Source organism: Megalops cyprinoides, chromosome 13, assembly GCF_013368585.1.
Source record: "Megalops cyprinoides isolate fMegCyp1 chromosome 13, fMegCyp1.pri, whole genome shotgun sequence".
Classification (NCBI taxonomy): Eukaryota; Metazoa; Chordata; class Actinopteri; order Elopiformes; family Megalopidae; genus Megalops; species Megalops cyprinoides.
The window spans coordinates 5,072,501-5,093,235 of record NC_050595.1 but is presented as its reverse complement, the minus strand read 5'-3'; the positions used below and the strand labels follow the sequence as shown (position 1 = coordinate 5,093,235).

The 20,735-nt window shown below is 43.7% G+C and overlaps 1 protein-coding gene across 1 annotated transcript; it reads right to left on the bottom strand.

Moving 5' to 3' along the window:
- Positions 1 to 9,847: 9,847 nt before the first annotated feature.
- On the bottom strand, positions 9,848 to 17,441 carry LOC118787639 (beta-2 adrenergic receptor-like). Its single transcript, XM_036543172.1, has 3 exons — positions 17,147 to 17,441; positions 12,729 to 13,103; positions 9,848 to 10,747 (listed from the first exon to the last, which is right to left on the bottom strand). Exons 2-3 carry the CDS (start codon positions 13,006 to 13,008, stop codon positions 9,864 to 9,866), a joined length of 1,164 nt encoding a protein of 387 aa, XP_036399065.1. The 5' UTR covers positions 13,009 to 13,103; positions 17,147 to 17,441; the 3' UTR covers positions 9,848 to 9,863.
- Positions 17,442 to 20,735: the final 3,294 nt, after the last annotated feature.

Genomic DNA, 20,735 nt, shown 5'->3' with positions numbered 1-20,735 from the left:
AGAGGGAAATACAGCAGGAAGCTTGCCTTTCTTGGTTATTCTTTTATAAAACTTGAGACTGCTGCATTCTTCTCCCCTCTGTCATTAATGGCCGTGCCCTACACTCATTAGGTTGGATTTTGCGTGCTTCAGTTTCTTTGAATACATACATGCTATAGAGTACACCATCTGTGCAGACGGCAAGAAATGGGCTTACACAACAATCAGTGACTCAGAATTATACAATTTTTGCTTGTGTGGAAAGGACTAATGAGTGATTTTGTGAGGATATATGCATACACAATATAGAATGGACTGCATATCTGAGTTCTGCTTAATATTGTTTTCAAGCCCGCTTTTCTTGAATGGGGTTTCTTACGAGAATCGGAGGATTAGTCGAATTAGCAGAGTGTATATAACAGTATATATATAAAACAGTGATTGTAATAATACACACAAAGGGCAGCAGTGTCTATCTCAAAATTAACACCATGTAACTGAAACACAGTAACTGAAATAAAAGATCCTTTGCCTAATGAAGTTTCTTTTTTACCCCTTTTGGGTTATACCTGATCACAATGTGAATAATTAATACTGTTTACAATTAATACAGTGGCCTTTAATGTACAGTTATAAAGTTTTACATTTTAACATATTGAGGTCCGGAGCCTTTGATGATGCACCAGATTGTCTGCTAGGCAGAGAATGTTTGAGTTATTTCCAAATTTTCTATTGATGATGGACATTTTGTGTACCATGCCATAATATGTCATTTTGTTGAGTATTTTTCACCCAATATAAACTCATTTCCTAAGGGGATATGGACCCAGGCCAATCAATCTGCTATATGCCTGTGATTTTCTTGAACACTGGTGGAGACACAGGTACAGTGTACGGAAACATGTTTGACCCAACATGAATTACCTGTGATATAGAAAGTGAGGAAACCTTTGTGAGAACTCCAGACCTGATGGGACAGAACTGATGCTGGGTGGGGGTGCCACCAGCAATTAAGGCTTGCCTTTCGCTGCCCTCTACAGTTGAAATTTTGATGTTTTATGACGCAACTCTCAAAGACAGCCAGACAAATCCACAGCAGCAGCACAGGGCTAAGCCACTGCATGAAAGATCAAGGAAGCCTCACACATAAGATAATCGGCATCTAATGACCAAATCATTTTGACAGCCTCATTTTCATTAATGGCGGTGTTTGAAGTTTGACGCTGTCTTAAAATCAAGGGAAACCTTCAATGACAGCATGTCAGAGAATACCATCAAAGACTAAACATGAAACGCAGAGCCACAATCTGGAAAATAAGAGGATTTCATCCTGAAGAATGAGATTCAACTGAAAGTATCACATCCTTTCATTCATATTTTGGGGCCAGCCGCAGAAAACAGCGGGGTGGTGTATCACTACAGAGCTAGTGGAGACTGGAAATGAGTGTGAAGGTGAATGTTTTTACACTTAGGCCTGCATTGATTGCTTTTATTTCTCCTCACTTTTTTCCTACTCTTGAAATGCTTCAAACACATGTCGTGTCATGCTCTGCTCAGAGGGAAGTAATAAAAAGTCAGCATGAGGTTTCCAGATTTCCTTCCCAGTCAAAGCAAAGAACCTGACAAAAGGTGATTACAATCAAAACAGCATGTCTCCTGGGGCATATGGCACATCTTCATCTGTGAAGGATTCCTTGTCCATGAAGCACAGACCTGGAGATCTTTTCTGTGGAAAAAGCCAGTCCTGCGGTTTTGTCAAAATTTCAGCCCTGCTTTCATTCCAATAATTTGGAATAAATAAATTCATTCATTTCATTTAAGTTCATTTTCCTGTACCTAAGATAAAATGCAGAGAAAAGGTATTTTTCTCTGCATTTTGAACATCAGTAGCCTTTGGGCTAGCGGTAATATTAACAGCAATGTGTCAAAAAGCACTTAAGAGCTCAGTGCAAACCCAAAAAGAGTGGCCTACTTTGGTGGGTGTTTGTGTGTGGGGGTGCACTTGCTCTTGTATATTGTGAGGGCATACGCGACAATCACGCTTTCACTTGCTCATTGTTAAAATGACTGAACGATAGTTGCCAAGTCTGATGTGGCACTGTGGTCTTAAATATGGTAAATTTATTAGTCAGAGAATGAGGTTAGACTTATTCAAAACTCATTCAAAATGTGTAATTTTTTTTCTTTTCTAAGAAATGGAAATGGAGGAAAGATAAGGCTTTATGAATTTGTAAGGGTGTTGTTCTGATCAGGTGGAAATATCTAGGTCAGGGCCTCATTGTTTCCACCTGCAGTCTCCTCAGCAAAATTGTCATGGAAAATTGAACTAAATGTGCTAATGAATGCTTCGAGCTCCAGCTAGGAATTTGGTGAATTGAGTAACAAACAGCATGTAAACTAATGGAAATGAAGTCCTGATTTATTTCAAAGAAAGAATTATTTGTAAATATGAAGTGATAAAGAAAGAATCTGGACCAACAGGAAAAAAAAGTCTGCACTCTCCACTTTGCCAATCGAACTTCCTCTCAACCCTATGTGAGACTGACAGGATCTCAACCATAATGAAGAAAGATGTCCGTTAAAAACAGACTGGACACAAGTTTAGAATGACTGATTTTTTCAGAATGAGTTTAGAATGACTAAATTCAGAAAGCAATCGGTGACTGTGATTTCTATGTCTCACACACTGCAACTTCTGAACGCAGCATTCTGTGCAAACATCTCCATGTCTACCCCGCGTTTGTCTTTTTTTCAATCTGCTCTACTGACCATCTGTATCCCTTTAAGAAATGTTTGTGTTTTGTTTGTTTCCTTCCCATTGGGAAACTGCTTAGTATTTAAAGCGAGTGAGTCCATGCTCAGTGATTTCTGGCCTGCTCCTGTTGGCCCTCCCGCCAGGCTCTGACAGGCCAGGGTCAATGGAGGTCAACGCTTTGCTATTTCTGACACGCATCTCATCTCTCCCCCTAAGAGTTTGGCAAAAATAATTAAGAAGAATGAGAAGAAAAAAAAAAAAAAACCCTCTCCAACACATCACAGGGTCTCAGGGTGCCCTTTGCTGTCATCGCCAAGGGGCGGATGGGGCGTAGAGGTTTGGGGAATGGGCATTACAACCCCAGGTACAGCACTACTGTTGCACCCTTCAGCAAAGTGTTTCCTATGAATTGCTTCAGTAAATATACAGCTGTATGAATCAGGTAGTGTAAAATGTATATGATGCCATGATGCAATATAACGTCATGTGAGATGGCTACACAGTTGGGGGGTCATGCGATTCTGCTACATCGGTCATGCGATCGGGCACCTTTGGCCCCAGTTCATGGTAGACCGGTTCCAGCTCTACAGTCAGGAAAGACATATTTAAGTGCTGCTTCTGCCATCTTTATCAGAGTGTTCATTACAAGGTCTTGGTCCCTGAGATGGTGAGCTAATCTCTGCCCACAAGCACAGCCGCCCCTTTCCATTTCTCTGTCACCAAGACTGTCTGTGTGGGCTCAGATTTCTGGGTGTATGTATTTCCTCCAGGTCTCCTATCCTTGGTGTGAGTGCCTGTGCGTGTGTGTGTGTGTGTTTGAGTTTGTTTGTGTGTGTCTAATTGTTGCTCTAGGCATGTTCTCTACCTTTCCCCTTGAAGCGCCCCATAAAAAAATGCAAACAAAAGTTTTCGACTTCAGTCATGGTCCAGAATACAAACACTTTCAAATTATGCTACATGGCTAGAAAAACAAGAATATTCTCGTTACAAAAACATGCATATTTGGTAGAGGTCTTTGATGTGAATAGTGGCAAGACACTGGATTGACCATTTCCATCCAAAGATACAAGACCTTGGTAAATAAGAGAACAAATTAAGATTGATAAAATTCAGCTTGTAAAAACTCTCTGTTTGTTAGGGGGGGTGCCAGTGCAGCATGGCAGTAAGGAGCAGGACTTATAACCAAAAGGTTGCCAGTTCAATTCCCCACTGGGGCACTGCTCCTGTATCCTTAGGCAATGTACTTAAACCATTATTGCCTCAGTAAATAACCAGCTGTATAAATGGATAACATTGTTAAAAAAAACTGTAACCTATGTAAATCGCTCTGGATAAGAGCGTCTGCTAAATGCCAATAATGCCATGCCATGCCATGCCATGTAATGTTAGGGCTAATTTTCAGCACTCAGAGCGCTCAGGTGGGTTCAGTGCAGTAAATTCAATGCTATGCATCATGACAACTATTTCACAGTTGTAGGGCTGTTGACCCAAAAGGAATTGCATTCTCATTGAAGGAAGTAGTTTGGTGGGTGGGTCAAACCACTAATGCGGCAGACATCTTTGTTGTGGCATTAATGTTATCATCAGAAAATCTGAACAGGTTGTCTGGATTTAAGCTTCCATGAGCACAAACACCCGTTGTTTATCACTACACATCTGTTTCAGCTATGGACTTCTGGGAAAATGGTTCTGTTTCGTGAACACCCCTCTGGTGTCTTGCACTGTGTTGAGGATTTAAGTATCAAGAAGTACATTTTGTTCATTAAGAACCGGATTTCACTATATTGATCTTCGATAAGGAAAACTGTCCCACAGTTCAATAAAGGACCATTATCTACATACATATTAAAGGCCAGGACACATAAGCAGTGCAACAAGATGTCGACATGTACAGCTGCTAGGTCTGCATTGTGATTTTTTTGTTTAGGGGTTGGATGGCTCCTGAGGATGTTTCTTTATTCTACAATTTCAAAGCAGTGGTGTAAGTGGTGCTCGGTATTGCCTTGCAGAGATGCGTGCTCTGTGTACAGCGGAGCTGTTTCCTGTCTCTGTGGTCTGAAGTGCTAGATGTGGGAAGACAAGGACTCCCTGAGCGGCCTTAAATAAGCTGATGCCCCCTTCCAGAGCCCCTGGTCTGTGGGCGCAGGACTGGCAGTTCTGTTATTTTCCCTGGGTGGTCTCATCTGCCTATCACCCCTGTTTTTTTTTTTTTTGTTTTTTTTAATTATGCGTTGCACGGACAACCTGCCCTCCTCCTGTATTTCAGAGGGGATCACAGCTGCTGTTTAATTGCATTTCTCCACCATCCCCACCTACGTCTCTGCTGTGAACCAAACAATAAATTATTGCTAATTTCTGTCAAAGGAAATGCTTATTTAGATGTAGTATATAGAGTCCCCCTTTGTGTATGAAATCCAGCTAGCACAATGTTACTTATCGTGCAATACTGATAAAAGTTCTTTACTGATATGGTTGCAGACTTTCAGTTTTGATTTGTGAAAGTTTTGTTTTTATATTCTCTATTTATTTTATAATCTGTTCTGTAACTTGCCATCCTCCTGAGATGTTACCTATTAGCCAGCTAACTGACGTTGATTTGAGAATACGCTAGATAAAACCATCAACTCAAATACTGTCTTGTGTGTTTTCTCTTGGCATGCCAGAAATATTTATCATTACTCTGCGGATGATGCAAGCATATTAGCCAGATACTATGGCGACATGACCTTATGCATCATTTTTCTGTCAGAGCTGTATGGCTTTGAAACTTCAGCTCAACGCTCAGCAGATGAACACTACTGTCCAACCCTTCAATGGTGGGTGAGGGTTGGGTTGTCTTTGTCTTAAAACTCCTCATTTACATGTGGGGGCTTTAACAACGGACAGGCAGAAAAAGTGTGGTTTCAGTGTATAGGAAATAATAGATACAGGGCGCCCAGTTTATTCAGTACAAAGACTTGCAAGTCACAACTGTTTATATTTCTCTCTTTGGATATGTTTTTTTTTTCCGCTTCCTCTGTTTCAGTTGCCGTTGCTATGCAGAGGAGAAGTACTTCAGCTTGCGTAAGCTGCAGGTGTTGGAGCAACGGGATATTGTTGGTAAGTTTTCCAGTTTACGTAACAAGACGGGCTCGTGTTTACACGCGGGTGAGATCACCACGTGAGGCAAATCCATTCTTCGCTGTGGCTGCACTTTCAAAAGACAGAGCTCTCCCTCCTACCTGTGGAAAGGATGGTACACCATTGATAATGGAACTGTTCGACCTGAGGGTGTTCAGCATGTCTAGGTTTCAGCATGGAGACGCCTGCCTGTAGGGAGTTTTTTCACATTACGTTACATTATTGGCATTTAGCAGATGTTCTTATCCAGAACGACTTACATCAATTACAGGTTTTTACAATGTTATCCATTTATACAGCTGGATAATTACTGAGGCAATTGTGGTATAAGTACCTCGACCAAGGGTATAGCAGCAGTGCTCCCGTGGGGAATTGAACCAGCAACCTTTCGGTTATGAGACCTGCTCCTTGACCACTTTGCTACATTGCTGCCCACTATGAGCTGCACAAGAGCTTTACATGGGCGGTGAATTACAGGGGTTTGAGAAATAAGACTTCCAGTCCTTCTTCAAAATTCTGTATAATGTGCAGATGGAGTAATTATTTCACCAAAATTCCTCTGAGCAAGTAACTTTATGGCACCATCTCATCACACTCGCTTTATTTAAATTAGGAAATAAGTAGCCATAAAAAGTTTAATCAATGGTTCCATGTAATATTTGACCCAAGATTTTGCACAGGGTGTTCGGGTTCTGCACCAGCCTTAGAATCTTCACCTGAGAAAATGAAATGATTGGTTAGCTTAGCAGGTGCAGGTATCCAGGGTAACATCCACACAAACTTATTTAGTTACACAGACCGGTACTTTGCAGCCATTTTGGTTGCTCAAGGGTTCTGTAGCAGTGTCACATCTTTGAATTGAACCTGCAACCCCACTGATATTATCTCATTACCCAAACTAATACGCAAGACTGTTTGGAGGGTCACACAAAATGAGTGGCTTTTCTATCCCTGTGGTATAAATCCATATTTTGCATTACATTTCAGGTTTAAGGAATGTGACCAGGACGCTGCTCAGAATGTAAATTACAATCCACAGCACTGAGAAGCACCTGGACTCCAGTTTCCCATCATCGTCTTGGAAGTATTACAGGTCTGAGGCCAAACAGTAACAAAGCTTTATTTATAGAATACCTTCCTAAGGACAAAGGACCTCTAGAAATGGCACTGATGTTACGTTTTTTGATTGAACAGGCTTTCTTGGCTCAGGTTCCTGTTTTGTGAAACTGGAAAATAATAGCAAAATAAATTGATCTGGCTCTTGAGATGTGTTCAGCTTTTCAGTTTTTGTATTATTTATGTTATGTACATATACTTTTGTTTTTCTCTTTTTAAAATCTGAAAATGTCTGCCATTTTGATTTATGTGCACATCACTGGATGAATATACTGCTGCCTAGATAGATTAACAGAAACACACACACACACACACACACACACACACACACACACACACACATACACATACAAACCGAGACACTGAAAAAAAAAGCTTAAAACCCAGTCTGTTTCTCAGGTCATTGTACTTGGAGATGGCAGTTAACTAGGGTCTCGAGTGTTCTGAGCCCTGTGTCATGTGACCACCCGTTTGTCAGGTCGTTCATTTCATCGAAGTGCTGGAGGAGCTTTTAGCACGGCTCTTCAGTCGGTCCTCTGAGATCAGCTGCCTTCCCACCCTCTAATGGCCTCCCTGATTAAAGCAGCACTAAAACCCAAAACATGGATTTTAGGTGAGGATCTAAATGAAGTGTAGAGGAAGCTGTCACGGGGCAGGGGGGGAGAGAAATGTCTCTCTTCTTTCCTTAACTTTACTCGCTCTGACATCAGGGAAAAACATCGCCCTTCTTAGGTAAATTAGAAGTGAATGGACTCTTGATTTCATACTGCAAATCTGTGTTTTTACATTCTCAGTGCATGTCTTGATGGTAGTGCTGGACCAGTCAAGCCATTTATATTTTTACAGAGACATTTAATAAAATTTCATTTGAAACTGACAGCCACAGCTTACAGCCACAGCCGAAGTCCACTGGACAATATCCAAGCATGACGGAGAATACCAACACTGTACAAGCTGCGCTCCTGATTTCCCTGCGTGTTATTTGATTTTTTTTTTCACTGTATGACAGCGATAAGAATGGAATGTACTGACTGAGTGCTGTATCTGCTTATTTAAGAGACTCCATCCACGAGCTCAAAAAAACAGGACAGTGAGGGAAAATGTATCACAAGGTGTTCAGTTCCACATGATCTGAGACTGGCCATCCGCAATGCAATTTTTATAGTTCTCACACTGATATGATTAAGTCACTATCAGAAGTTCCACATAAAACTCCAAGCAAACTAACCTGCACTTAGGCAAATGTGAATAATTTTTTTTTTAACGAATTATAGTGAATTTTAGTAATTTGTGAATTTTTAATGCATTACACATACACACATATAGATATAGATATAGATATCAAGTCAGGTGTTGCTGTGTCATAATAGGAACATGCACAGTAGCTCACTGCTGAAACTGCGTCTTTGTGATTTTATGAGTGGGGGAGTAAGAGGCCTCCGGGCCTGTCAAAAGGATTAGCGTGAATGAGTGACCAGCACAAAACCGGGGGAAGGAGTTCCGTTGGAAATAACTTTATTAAAAACTCTGAGGTCACAATCTCTTCAATAATGCAATACTGATAATGCAGTGTACAGTGTCTGAAATATTAACCACAGCAATATTCACTCAGGACACACGCTAAAACCCAAGTTTAACCATTTTGGGAGTTATTGGGGAATATGAAGTTGTGAATTAATCCATTTTAAAGGTTGATTTCATTCAAATTAACCAACTATGAGGTTAATGATCACTTTGATGTAACATCATTTAGGTTTTTCTTAAATGGCTTCACGCTTTCAGAACAGAACATTCACTATTGACTTTTCTAGCAATTAATTGTCAATGTGAGATGTGCTGTGTATTTGGTTTTGGATGCAGAAATCATGAAAAATTACCCACCAAATGATCTACAGTATTGTCATTCACAAGGGGCAGTAGCTGGTCACCTTCATTATTCAGTGTGTTGGTCAACATGTTGGCATTAATTTGTCAATAGCCCATTGGTGGAAAAACAAAGCCAACATATCAGACAACAATGCAACAATCTGGCCTCATGGGCTCCTCCTGCAGAGATAGTTACATAAGGCATAGGTTTTTTTGCTGCTGTGCCAAGCACCGGCATTCATGCTTTTTTCATATGAGAAAAAAAAACCTTCAAAATGTCCAAACCCATTTGCAATGTGGCTTCACTGCATTCAACCGCTTTCAACTGTCAGTCTGATAAGTTGAAATATAGTTATCTTAACAAAACAGATGTGTCAAATTAAATATAAAAAACGACAGTAAAGTAATTGATGTAAAATTACAATGCAAATGATCTGGAATATTAGTCAGTAAAAAAAAAATGAATCTCACATTTCTTAATCTCAATGCCAGATGCCCTTAGAGATTTCTCAGGAAGCCATCCCAACAGCAAACATTGTCAGATCAAATATAAAAATGACAGTGGAGTAATTAATGTAACATTACCATGTGAATGATCTGGAATGTTATTTAGAGAAAAAAAAAATAGTCTCACATTTATTTTCATTGACACATCTTCCACAGGTCTCCCAGAAAGACAACAGAACATGGACCATATCAACATGGGTGCGAAACCAAAGCCTTATCTCCACTACCATGAGGTAGCCCTAGGTTAGTGACATGCAAAACAAAATGAAACAGGGCTTTTTTTTATAACGGCTGTCCCTGATAAGACACAAACTGCAAACGAGTGACAGTCCCTAGGGTAGAATCTGTCTGGTCCCTGAAGCCGCAGAGTGAGGACCTCTGTAATGTCACAGACAGGATGTGTGGCAGGAGATCCAAATGGATTGAACTGAAATTGTGTGTGTGTGTGTGTGTGTGTGTGTGTGTGTGTGTGTGTGTGTGTGTGGTGTGTGTGTGTGTGTGGAAGGGGGCTGTCGTCTCCTCAGCTCTTTTCCCCCTGGGGGGGCGTTTGGTCCCTCTGAAAGAGCAGGCTCACCCCCTTCCGGAAACGCTGGTCCCGCACGCTGTAGATGATCACGTTGCAGCAGCTGTTGGCCGTCAGCATCCAGAAGGCAAAGAAGGAGAAGTTGCACCAGGTGTAGCCCACCACGCTGCCCAGCACGAACACTGCGATGGGGGAGAAGGAGGCCGTGAAGGCGAACGTCAGGATGCCGATCGTCTTGGCCGCCTTGATGTCCGAGAATGAGGGCCTCTGGGAGGAGGGCCCGCCCCCGGCCCCGCCCCCTTCCCCGCCACTGCCCCCCTCCGACAGCAGCTTGCGCTTGCGGGTGTAGCGGCGGATGCGGGTGAAGGACAGGATGTTGACCGCCAGGGTCCCGCCCAGCAGGGTAAAGTCGAAGGCGGGGAAGAGCAGCAGGATGTTCCCGTCCGGCGGGGGCTGCACCCCGTCCCACAGCGGGGTGTAGTTGCACATGCGGCTGCACTCGTTGTACTCCAGGGTGAAGCCGTTGACCAGGATGAGCGGCGCCAGGGCCAGCAGGAAGCTGCCGGCCCAGGAGAGGAGGATGAGGAGCAGGGCGCGACGCCGCGTCACCAGCGAGTCCTTGTGCAGGGGCCACAGGATGGCCACGCTGCGCTCCACCGTCATCAGGAAGATGGTGCTGATGGACACGAAGGTGCACCCGGCGAACACCGGACCAATCAGCTTGCAGGGCTGCCAGGGATGCCCCAGGCCCCCCGCTGTGGGTTTGGAGCCCCCCTGGTACCACACGGGGGGCGCGCTGGTTACCATGAGCGAAATCTCGGTGTAGACAGAGAATGGCACCACCAGGATGCCCACCATCATGTCTGCCAGGGCCAGGGAGACTGCAGGAGGAAAGAAACTCACATTTTAATTCAACTCCACCCCACGCGGTGCTACAGAGCCAAAGCCAGTCATTAATTCTGCACGAATCTGTGTTTACAGGCTACTACAACACTTCTGCTAATGCACTTGCATCAAAGGTTCCTGGCAATCAATGCTCTCATCAAAGGTTCATCTGTGTGAGAGGACATTGGCGAAGGACCTTGCTCTGTGGTCTCGGTCCCTTATTCTTTGCCCCTTCCTGTCTCCTTCGGTCTAGCATGCTAATTAGCGCTCTCAAAAACCCTGCCAGTCCCTGTGATAAGTGCTCGTATAATTATTTATATCCCAAAGTAAACTGCTGTTACATTCTGAATTCTTTTTTCAAGGGCACTTGTGGGCTCTCAGAATTTAAGCTCCCTGGGAGTTAACCAAAATGCTCTGCATTGTTAATTTCACCTGCCTAATTAATTCAATTGTGACAAAAAATGGGTCACGAGCAATTACAGTTCAGGGAAGAGTAGTCACAGTTTTGAAATGAGATTAAATGCCACCTTCACAATGCAAGAAAGCTGAAGGAAATAAGTCATATTGAAAAAGGAGTCACGACTTGATTATTTCAGATAGAGTCAGCTCTCTCTGGAACTAATCTGCTGACCTTCAGATTGTGTAACACGTGGGATTATAAATGGCAGTCACTTTCAATAGAAAGGGATAGCACATTCTTAAATTTCTTAAAACCAACATCCTGCAGTAATATAATGTACTCAGAGACACATTATCTCTGTCAGGCTTAGCTTCTCATTGATAATGATCTCAATACATTCAGAGGACGGTAGATACAGCATTGTATCAAGAGCTGTCACTCATCAGAGACGATGAATTCATTGACTAGGAGCAGCACATTAATAAAGACATTGAAAAGTGGGCATATGATAGGCAAGATCTCACCCCTGACATTGAGGTATTGATTGTAAATGAGAGCACCCTACTATCATGCAAGATGGGTGCTCGTTAATATCCACTCAGGATTGCGTGCTATGATGCATTCAGGGAATCTGTTAAACTGCTGATTAAATGTCTAATCAAATTTAAAGGTCAGAGCACTCTTGTAAGAAGAGGTCATGGGTAATATATTGCAGCGGCTGTCGTATTTGAGCACCATCATATTGCCTTGCACCACAGCATCTGAAAGCATTAATGTGGAATCATTGTGGAAATTTAACATCTTTAGTCCCTGCTGTGTTTTGAAAAGGTTAAGCTAACATTGGAGGAAAAAACCAAACCTGAACATCGAAATGAAGAGCCTAAATAATTGCTATTTGAGAATATGTAAGAATATATCTCATAAGAACGAATTCATGAGAAAGAATCATAAGAAAAAATCTCATTATGACATATTTTTTGTTATAGAAATGGGCTTCCATACCTTTCATAGAACCAATGTTTCTTCAATGTCTCATGTTCAATGTTTCAATGTTCAATGCTTCAATGTTTCAACCAATGTCTTTTCAAACTGTTGCCGGATAAATATGATATATGAATTCCAAAAATGTATACTATCTGCCAGAGATCAACATAGGGAGTTTATCGAAGTCACATCGAAGTCATTGGTCCAAATTAAAACATAACAGGTGCTCAATCATCAGGAGAAAACACTGGCCACCTCTGGACAACCATGGTACTGCAAGGAAACAATTCACCTGATAGCCAGTCAAAAGATTGCCAGGTCACCGAAAATGTTCAAAAAATGCATTTGGACATTTAATTCAGATTTTAATGAAACTTCTGCGATGCATGCAAGTTTTAAGAACAAGTGACAAGCACAACATCTCCAAGCAAATAAGCTGTGTAAGACAACCTGCACTAACACATCTAACACAGATGGTGGTTTGAAGTTCACAGGAATACCAGTGAAAAGGCATTGAACCTTTTGAGCCTGTATGCGTGTGCGTACCTGTGCGTGTGTGGAACGTGTTTGTGCTAGCACCACACGGCATTTACCTTTGAGGTATCCCTGCGGCGTGCGGAACTGGCGGGTCTGCATGAACACAGTGAGCGTGACCACGTTGCCCACGACGATGGCGAAGGCCAGGCTGACCATGAACACCACGGAGAGGGTGCGGTTGAGCAGGCCACAGCAACAGAGGGTGCAGAGGGGCTCCACGGACTCCCCCGCCCTCTGCCCGGGCGGGGACGCCGTCGTCAGGTTCCCGCTTTCTGTGGCACCCGTCAAAACCCCAATTCCCCAGGGGACACTCAGGTTCCCAAAGAGAGAAGACATGCCAGAGACCCGGGCCACTCTGCGCTGTGGTAGTGTGCTGGGGGCCTCTAGGACAGACTTCTCCAGGGGCTATTTCCCTGGTCATAAGGTCCTTCCTGATTGGACAGAAGGGCAGAGATGGACAGAGAAGCCTTAATTGTAGCTCTACAACAAGTTTAGCACAAATGTTCAGAAAATATGTTGCTATATAAGGATTATCACATCTCGGTTATGGGAATGCACACCTCGGATCTAGACTTAAAATCTTTGCACTTCTCTCTCAGTTAGAAAATTATGGGCAGGTGCACACTCCTATTATGCCAAAATACTTTTTTGTCAGTAACCATTGAGATGTTTATGATTTGTCACGTAATTAAATGTTTGATTTTAGACCAATGAAGTGGGCTAAAACATTGCCTTGGCTACATAGTATATAAATCTTTTCATGGAGCACCATCTCCTCTGTCAGGAGACATGAAGAAAAAAATATATATGTTTTGCGATTCACGTTTTCAGTTATAAATGCATTATTTACAATGGCACAGTCCACAGTAAGGTTTTCTGGCATGTGTGGTACGGAGATCAAACAGAATTCCATCAAAAAAGATGTCATAACTTCACCTTTAAATCATATTTTTCCTCCTATATGTATAGGAGATGTATAGACTTTTTGGGTTAGTCTGCAATCTCAAGGTTGAAAGAGGATGTTTTATTCCAGTTGACAATTCAGTGTCACTGCCTTTCAGTCTCCCTGATGATTTGCTTAGCTGGAGAAGAGGAAGAGGTAGCCGGAGAAGACACAGACAGGGCAGAGCACCAAAGTCCTCATCCATCCTTATTTTTATCTGGGACAGTATTGTACATCTGAGGTACACGGACAAAAGTGTGTTTTTTGGAGACTAGTGGCCTAGTGTCCCCAGACAATATTATAGCCACAGACCTAAGCAGCTTATGCTACAGAGCTACAAATAAACACTGAAACATGATCATGGATGCGAACAGGGGCTGTTTTAGGCTGTAGGCATGTGACCTTCAAAACAACCTGGAGGTGTCCTCACCAAAGTGAGACTGGTAATACCGCTCATTGACTGGTTTCTATTTCAAACCTCCAGGAGATACAGAAGATCATGTGAGGTGCTGAGATCAGAAAATTAGGAGTTGAATTAAATTGATTTCCTCCCACTGCACTAGTGTTAAGAGTGAGATACGATCGCCATTATGTTTGTGGTCGTAATTGTTTTAATTAATGCCGAATTTGACTGCAAACCCCCTGCTTAACCGAGAGTGATTATAAACGAGCAACACGTGGCTGTGTCTCGCTTCCCGTCTTCCATTATCAGGGCGTGCTACCGGGGAACGCGTTAACCGCCACGACCCCTGCTCACTCCGCCAAGCGCATGTCTCCATTCCGTGCACTGTCTCACGGTTCTCCAGGGATTTCGATCACGTCCCATTAAATAAGGTAAACAGACAGGTACGTGGACAAAGTAAGTAGTCTCTCTCTCGCGTCACTTCTGAAGTACATTATGAGAAAATCTTTTTATGCACATGTTTTACACAAGAATACATAGTCCAGTTGTAGTCTATCTTTATTTATACTGAGCAACAATTTCCTTCTACATTATATTATAACCATTTAGCAGACGCTCTTACCCAGAGCGACTTACATAGGGTGAATTTTTGCATGTCTTCCATTTATACAACTGGACATTTACTGAGGCAATTGTGGGTGAAGTACCTTGTCCAAGGGTACAGCAGCAGTGCTTCAGCAGGGAATCGAACCAGCAACCCTTCAATGACGAGTCCTGCTCTTTACCAAGATACGACACCGCTCCCCCTTTAGCCGCTTTGGACCACGGTATTGGTGTAAATCCCATGCGAATTAATGAGAATTAATGAGAATTAATCTCATGAATGAATGTAAATGTATGATAATATGCTGTTTCGGACACGGGCACCAGTTACGTAAGAAATCTAATTCTGCAGTATTCGTTTGTGAATTATTTTTAAATATTAAGTTATCACGTGGCAACGCCTGAACATGCATTAATTGTCTCCCATTGGCAAAATCAATACCGGCTGGAGGAGAATATTAAAGAGAAGAGAGAACATGAGTTCTGACACAAATCACACCCACTTCGTTTTGCCATCCAGAAAATCACTAAATTACAAGCTTTTTTGAGCATTGAAATTCTGTTTCCAAAATGTTTCCATGAAAAAACATAATGAAATTTTAATACTGTTCTTTTAAACTATTTTTTGGTGTGTGTGTGTGTATGTGTGTGTTTGTGTGCTGGGGGGCGGGGGGGGGGGGGGGTGCTGCTGCTGCAGAAACCACATTACACTGATCTGCCTATGATTAGGGATGATCACAGTTTTCAGGTTTGAGATTTTTGAAAGTGAATTGCAATAACATGTACATTAGAGACCTCTCTCCCCCGTTCCTGTTTTTTTTTATGATGAAATATGTGTTTACACTACAATGTTGACGGCGCGTATTAAGTCAGACGCAGACTTCAAAAGGAAATCCACGCTACTGAGACTCACTCCTTAAAAGTGCAAACCACTTCCTCTGTGTTGATAGACCCTTGAGGTTTAATCGCGTCTTCGACCAGACAGCGCAGTTAGGGAGGACAGTCCTCACCAACGGGTGAGACGCACCGACGGTGTTAAGGTAGCCTCTTAATTTAGCGCCGTTCTACTCGCTAAAGCTCTCTGCTGTATTCCATGGGGACGGGAACAGGGAGGCCGCCCCGGGGGTTGGTGACGGAGCCCGGCGGCTCTGTGAGTAACAGGGTCCATCATCGGATGATGAACTCGGTGCCGCGGCCGACGCGTGAGAGCAGCGGCAGCGAGGCTCCGGCATCGACAGAGAGAGGGGGGAATCTTGCGCTCCCTCGCTGTTTATTCGCAGGAACTGTGTCCCTCATTTTCGCCCTTCGGCGATGTGTGAACAACGCTGTGAAGAGCTGGCCGCGGGAGACATCCGAAAATCCATACTCATTCCAAGCTGGTGTGGATATTTTAACCTTCTCTTGTGTCTGTTAGGATTACACGCACCACAAAGACCGAAGAGGCCATAATAAAAACTAAAACCAAAATAAATATCCGTCACATGACTAACGAACACCTAATCGTTGTAAAAACTCTGGTGGATGCGCAGTTTAGGCAAATACAAATTGCGCTTCACCTTCCTAATTGGGCTCTCGCAGTGTGTCAATCTGGCGTAGCATGCTCGCTAATGAACAGTTTTGGCCCAAAGCCCATGAATCACTTAAATGAGCTGTCTAGGGGCTGGTTCCTAATGAATTCTTCAGTGCACAGCTAATATACGACCTTAAAAAAGCAATGAAGACCAGGTTCAGACGTGCGTTGAAGATTTACCCAGGTGTTACATAGACTCAATGGTTCATTGTACCCAAGGTGTGGATTCTGTGTGACAGAGATAGAGGAGTTTGTGTGTGTGTGTGTGTGTGTGTGTTTGAGAGAGAGAGAGAGATGACAAAAGAGTGTGAGAGAAGAGACTGTCGGTGGATATGTTTGTGAGATGGGAGTGTCAGTGCTGTGTGTGTGTGTGTGTGTGGGAAAGAGAGTGTGACGTCTGTGTGTTATTGTATCCTGTGTTCAGTTGTGCCGTGTAAAACTGCCCACACCACACACACAGGACAGGTTTATGGTTTTCAAATTCAACAACAAAAAATATGATTATTGCTCCCACCACAAAATTATCCCCATGCATTCAACACTAAGCGGGCAGCTGCCATAAAACCCTCCATTAGTCATCCTTAGTAAGGATTTAAAACCAGCACAGTAAATTAAAGTACACAAGCCTTCTACTTTAGATTTTCTCCTTCTCACTGTAATCAATCTGCAACACTCTGGCTTCCCTCTGACTTGCAGCCTCTCATAAAATAAGGCAATGTCCCCATCTTTGAAAAATAATGTCTGTGTTCAGCCTTTGCTTTTTCTGCATGTTTTTATATCTTAATATACAGAATTTAAAGATTAGATTGGCTGTAAAACTGTATTTCTGCTGTGAGGGATGAATATTTGGGTATAGAAAAAAAATCCTAAAAAACTTCTGTAATAACACTTTCCTCGGGTTATTGTCTACCACATGACCACATGTGCCAAACATGTGAACCAAAGCAAACCTCACCTGCATGTTAGCGAGAGGGTGAAAAGTCCACCGGTAGTCCCTGCAAAGTGGTGGAGCTGTTAAGTGTCCCGTGGTCATCAATGTCTGTCTCTTGAGACAACTCCGGTGTGGGACGTCCGGTTGTCTTGGGAACGTAAACCAGTCCCAGTCCTGGCATCACACACTGAGCGCCTGCTATATGGACAGGTATCAGAGAATCACATCGCCGGTGCGCGAACTCTCTCTCTCTCGTCTCTCCAGTGCTCGTTGCTGCTGCGTGGCCTTGCTGTCTTTGCACGCTCTCGCTCTCCAGCTCTCTCACATTCTCCCTTCCTCTGTCTTTCGCTCTCGCTCTCTCTCTCTCTCTCTCTCTCTCTCTCTCTCTCTCTCGCTCACTCTCTCACACACACTCTCGTGCGCTCTCACTTTCAGTCTTGCTTTCTCTCTCTGGTGCTCTTTCTCTCTCTCTCTCTCTCTCTCTCTCTCTCTCTCTCTCTCTCTCCCATGCGCTCTCTCTGTTTTACTTGCTTTCTCTCTCCATCTTTCATGTGCTCAATCCTTTCTCTTTCAGTCTTTCTTGCGGTCTCCCTCCCTTTCTCTCGTCCACGCTCTCTCTCTTTCAGTTTTACTTCCTCTCTCCCACTCTCTTGTGAACGCTCCGTCTTTCAGTCTCAATCACTTTCTGTCTCCTCCCTCGTCTGCGCTTGCTCTCTCTTCCAGTCTTACTTTCTTTCTCTCTCTTTCTCTCAGTTTCTCAATGGTGCCAGCTGAATCCTCTTGAAGCTACAGTCACCTGTCCCTCTGTCTGTCTGTCTTCATTGACCCTGTCCCTCTTCCATCTCTCGCGTGCTTTTCCCAGTACAGTAGTTCTTCCTCCAGCAGGGCCCCTCCTCCTCCCGTTTGTCATTAAATTCCCCTTTCAGCAACAGCGTCTAAATCTGAGGCATCAGCTCCTGTGTCTTCCTTGGTCTCTCTGGCATTAAGCTCCATGCTTCTCCATTCCCTCTCTGTGTTCATCTTAGTCCCATTCTTCCAGCACAACAGCCCGTCTTCCTCTCTCTCTCTCTCTCTCTCTCTCTCTCTCTCTCTCTCTCTCTCTCTCTCTCTCTCTCTCTCACACACTCATACTCTCCCTCTCTCTCCTGATCACTACATCTCTTTCTTTCTCTCCCTCTCTGTCCCTCTGTCTCTCTCCCTCTCTCTCTCTCTCTCTCTCTCTTTCTCCCTCTCTACCCCTCTCTGTCTCTCCCTCTCTCTCCCTCTCTGTCTCTCTCCCTTTCTCACACTCTCTCTCCTTCTCTCTGCCTCTCCCCCCCACCCCCCACCCCCTCGTCACTCTCACTCTTGCCCCCCAGCTCTCAGCTCCATGCCAGGGCCTGGCAGCGTAGTCTCACCCCCCCCATCTCCTCAGCCTGTCTCCCAGCCCTCATGTGGCAGAGAGATGTGTCCCGTAGCGACAATCAGCTCAGCTGTGTTCATGTTGCTCGTGCTCAGCAAAGCGCTGGGGGACCTGGAGGCCCTGCCGGCAAGGCTCACATCCGGGCGAGCTCCGGAAGAAGCTCCTCTGCCCACTCTCTCGCCCAGCTGCGAGGGCAGAGATCGCACATCACCATGCATTCAGCGCTGTCCTGTGCGCATAGGAGGGCACATCACCATGCATATTTACACGCCTTTGGAGAAAACGATCACCAAAGCAATCAATAGGATGGACCTCTTAAATCATTATTTCCCTCTTTATCACCCAAGGACATACATGCACGCATACACACACACACACATGCACATGCACACACACACATATACACACACATGCACGCATGTATGTGCACATGCATGCACATACACACAACATACACACAAAATACACTCCCTCAATGGTAATTTATTTCTGCATTAGGTAAAGGTTGCCTTCAGTTTGCTACAGACAGCAGCTGGTTAAAACAGCAGTGACCTTGGGGAACCTTTTGAGTGACAGTTCATGGCAAGACCCAGCTGGAAGGCCACTCATGGCGTACCCCTCCCCCCTCACACACACACATTTTACACACATACACACTACATTTATTCCGAGTAGATCTTTGCATTCTCAGAGAGCGCATGTCTCCGTGGATTCTGCACTGCATGGGATAAGATTTCATAACTACATGGACAGTTTTTAACTTTCTGCAGTTTTCTCAAATTCTATCCAATCTTATAAATGTAATTTCTTCTGACAATGTTTATTTTATTTAGTGTGACAGGCTAATGTTTCATGGTTACAGATCACAGTTGACCTTTCAATACACAAACCAAAGTAAGGATGGGAAAGAACAGCTTTTACAAAAAAATGTTTAATATCTGATAGACCATACCACTGCCCATGAGGAATTATGACATCAGGAACACTCCTTTGGTTTTCCTTTAGATGTCAGCCACTCTGACACCTCAACCTCCCCTCAAATTCAAACTCCCACCTATAGTCTTCCTTTCCTTTCAAGTACCCCTTGACTTCTCTGTCACATCTTCTGTCACATTATATGACAAACTGTTCAGGCATTTCACAAAAGACTGCTTTCATCTACCGTGGGTCTGGAGACACTGGAGGCTATGTCCAAGTCTGCTGCACACAGTGAACACATCCAGACAGCAAAGGGAATGCTTATGAGAGAATGGACCCATGCATCAAAACGCAGTGATTTCCAGCACAGAGAGAGGTGGCCTTTGTAGCGCGAGATGCAGCTTGAGCAGAGTACCGCAGAGTTAATGAGATGAGGACATGCACAGCAGAGTTTATGTTAAACTGAACCCCCCCCATCTTCCTCACAACACAGCTGCTGCTGCTGGAGCTCGACATATGTAGAAATGACATGTGTGGCCTGGGGTAGAAAGCAGCTGTGTGCTACTGGGTAATAATGCATCACTGACAGTCGCAGACCGCCCGCAGTCCAGCGACTGTTCAATGATGAGCACAAGTCATGCTTTGCGCTCTGCTCCATACCAAAAAAAAAAAAAAAAATCAGCCAATGACAAGAGGAGGAGCGGCTTGAATCCTAATCCGTGCGTTAGCTGAACCTGGGAATCATCCTGCATGTGTTATGTCAGAGAAGGTGAAGTTGCTCTAATCTCTGTTCTAATCTGTGCAGGTAAAAAAAAAAAAACAGAAAAAAAACCTCTCCCTGTTGGACAGCTGCATCTAATCAGCGGCACACAGTCATCTTAGAGGTGGACAGGAGGCAGAGAGACGGTCAGGGTATGTCGTTGCTATAACGACGCGGTGTCACAGGAAAAAAGGGGGAATCATGCTGGTGATCACTCAAAGGCCCCAAAAATATTTCATGAGTCATGCTGGCGAGCCTATTTTCCCTCTTTACTAGCCGACGTTTGATGAAATGTTTGGAATTCTGTTAATAACAAAAATAAACTAGCTTTTCAAGTCATTTGAGGGAGCATTTAATTTGCAAAGCTCCGCAGGTATGCTTTGCAATAGCCTTGTCAATGCTGTTTAACCCAGACCCTGTAATCTGGCAAACATTTGAAGGAGACGGCTGTGAGCGATGCTTTCACAAGTTCAAAGTGATAGCTTTACATGCTGTGAACCTTTGCCATTGTGTTCAGATGGCCTTCAAACCAA

Bases quoted from the DNA above. Each gene is read 5' to 3' on its own strand.
- LOC118787639 (XM_036543172.1), bottom strand. From the start codon at position 13,008: ATGTCTTCTCTCTTTGGGAACCTGAGTGTCCCCTGGGGAATTGGGGTT. The intron at 10,748-12,728 runs GTAAATGCCGTG...TTCCTCCTGCAG, and splicing joins GCCGCAGGGATACCTCAAAG to TCTCCCTGGCCCTGGCAGAC.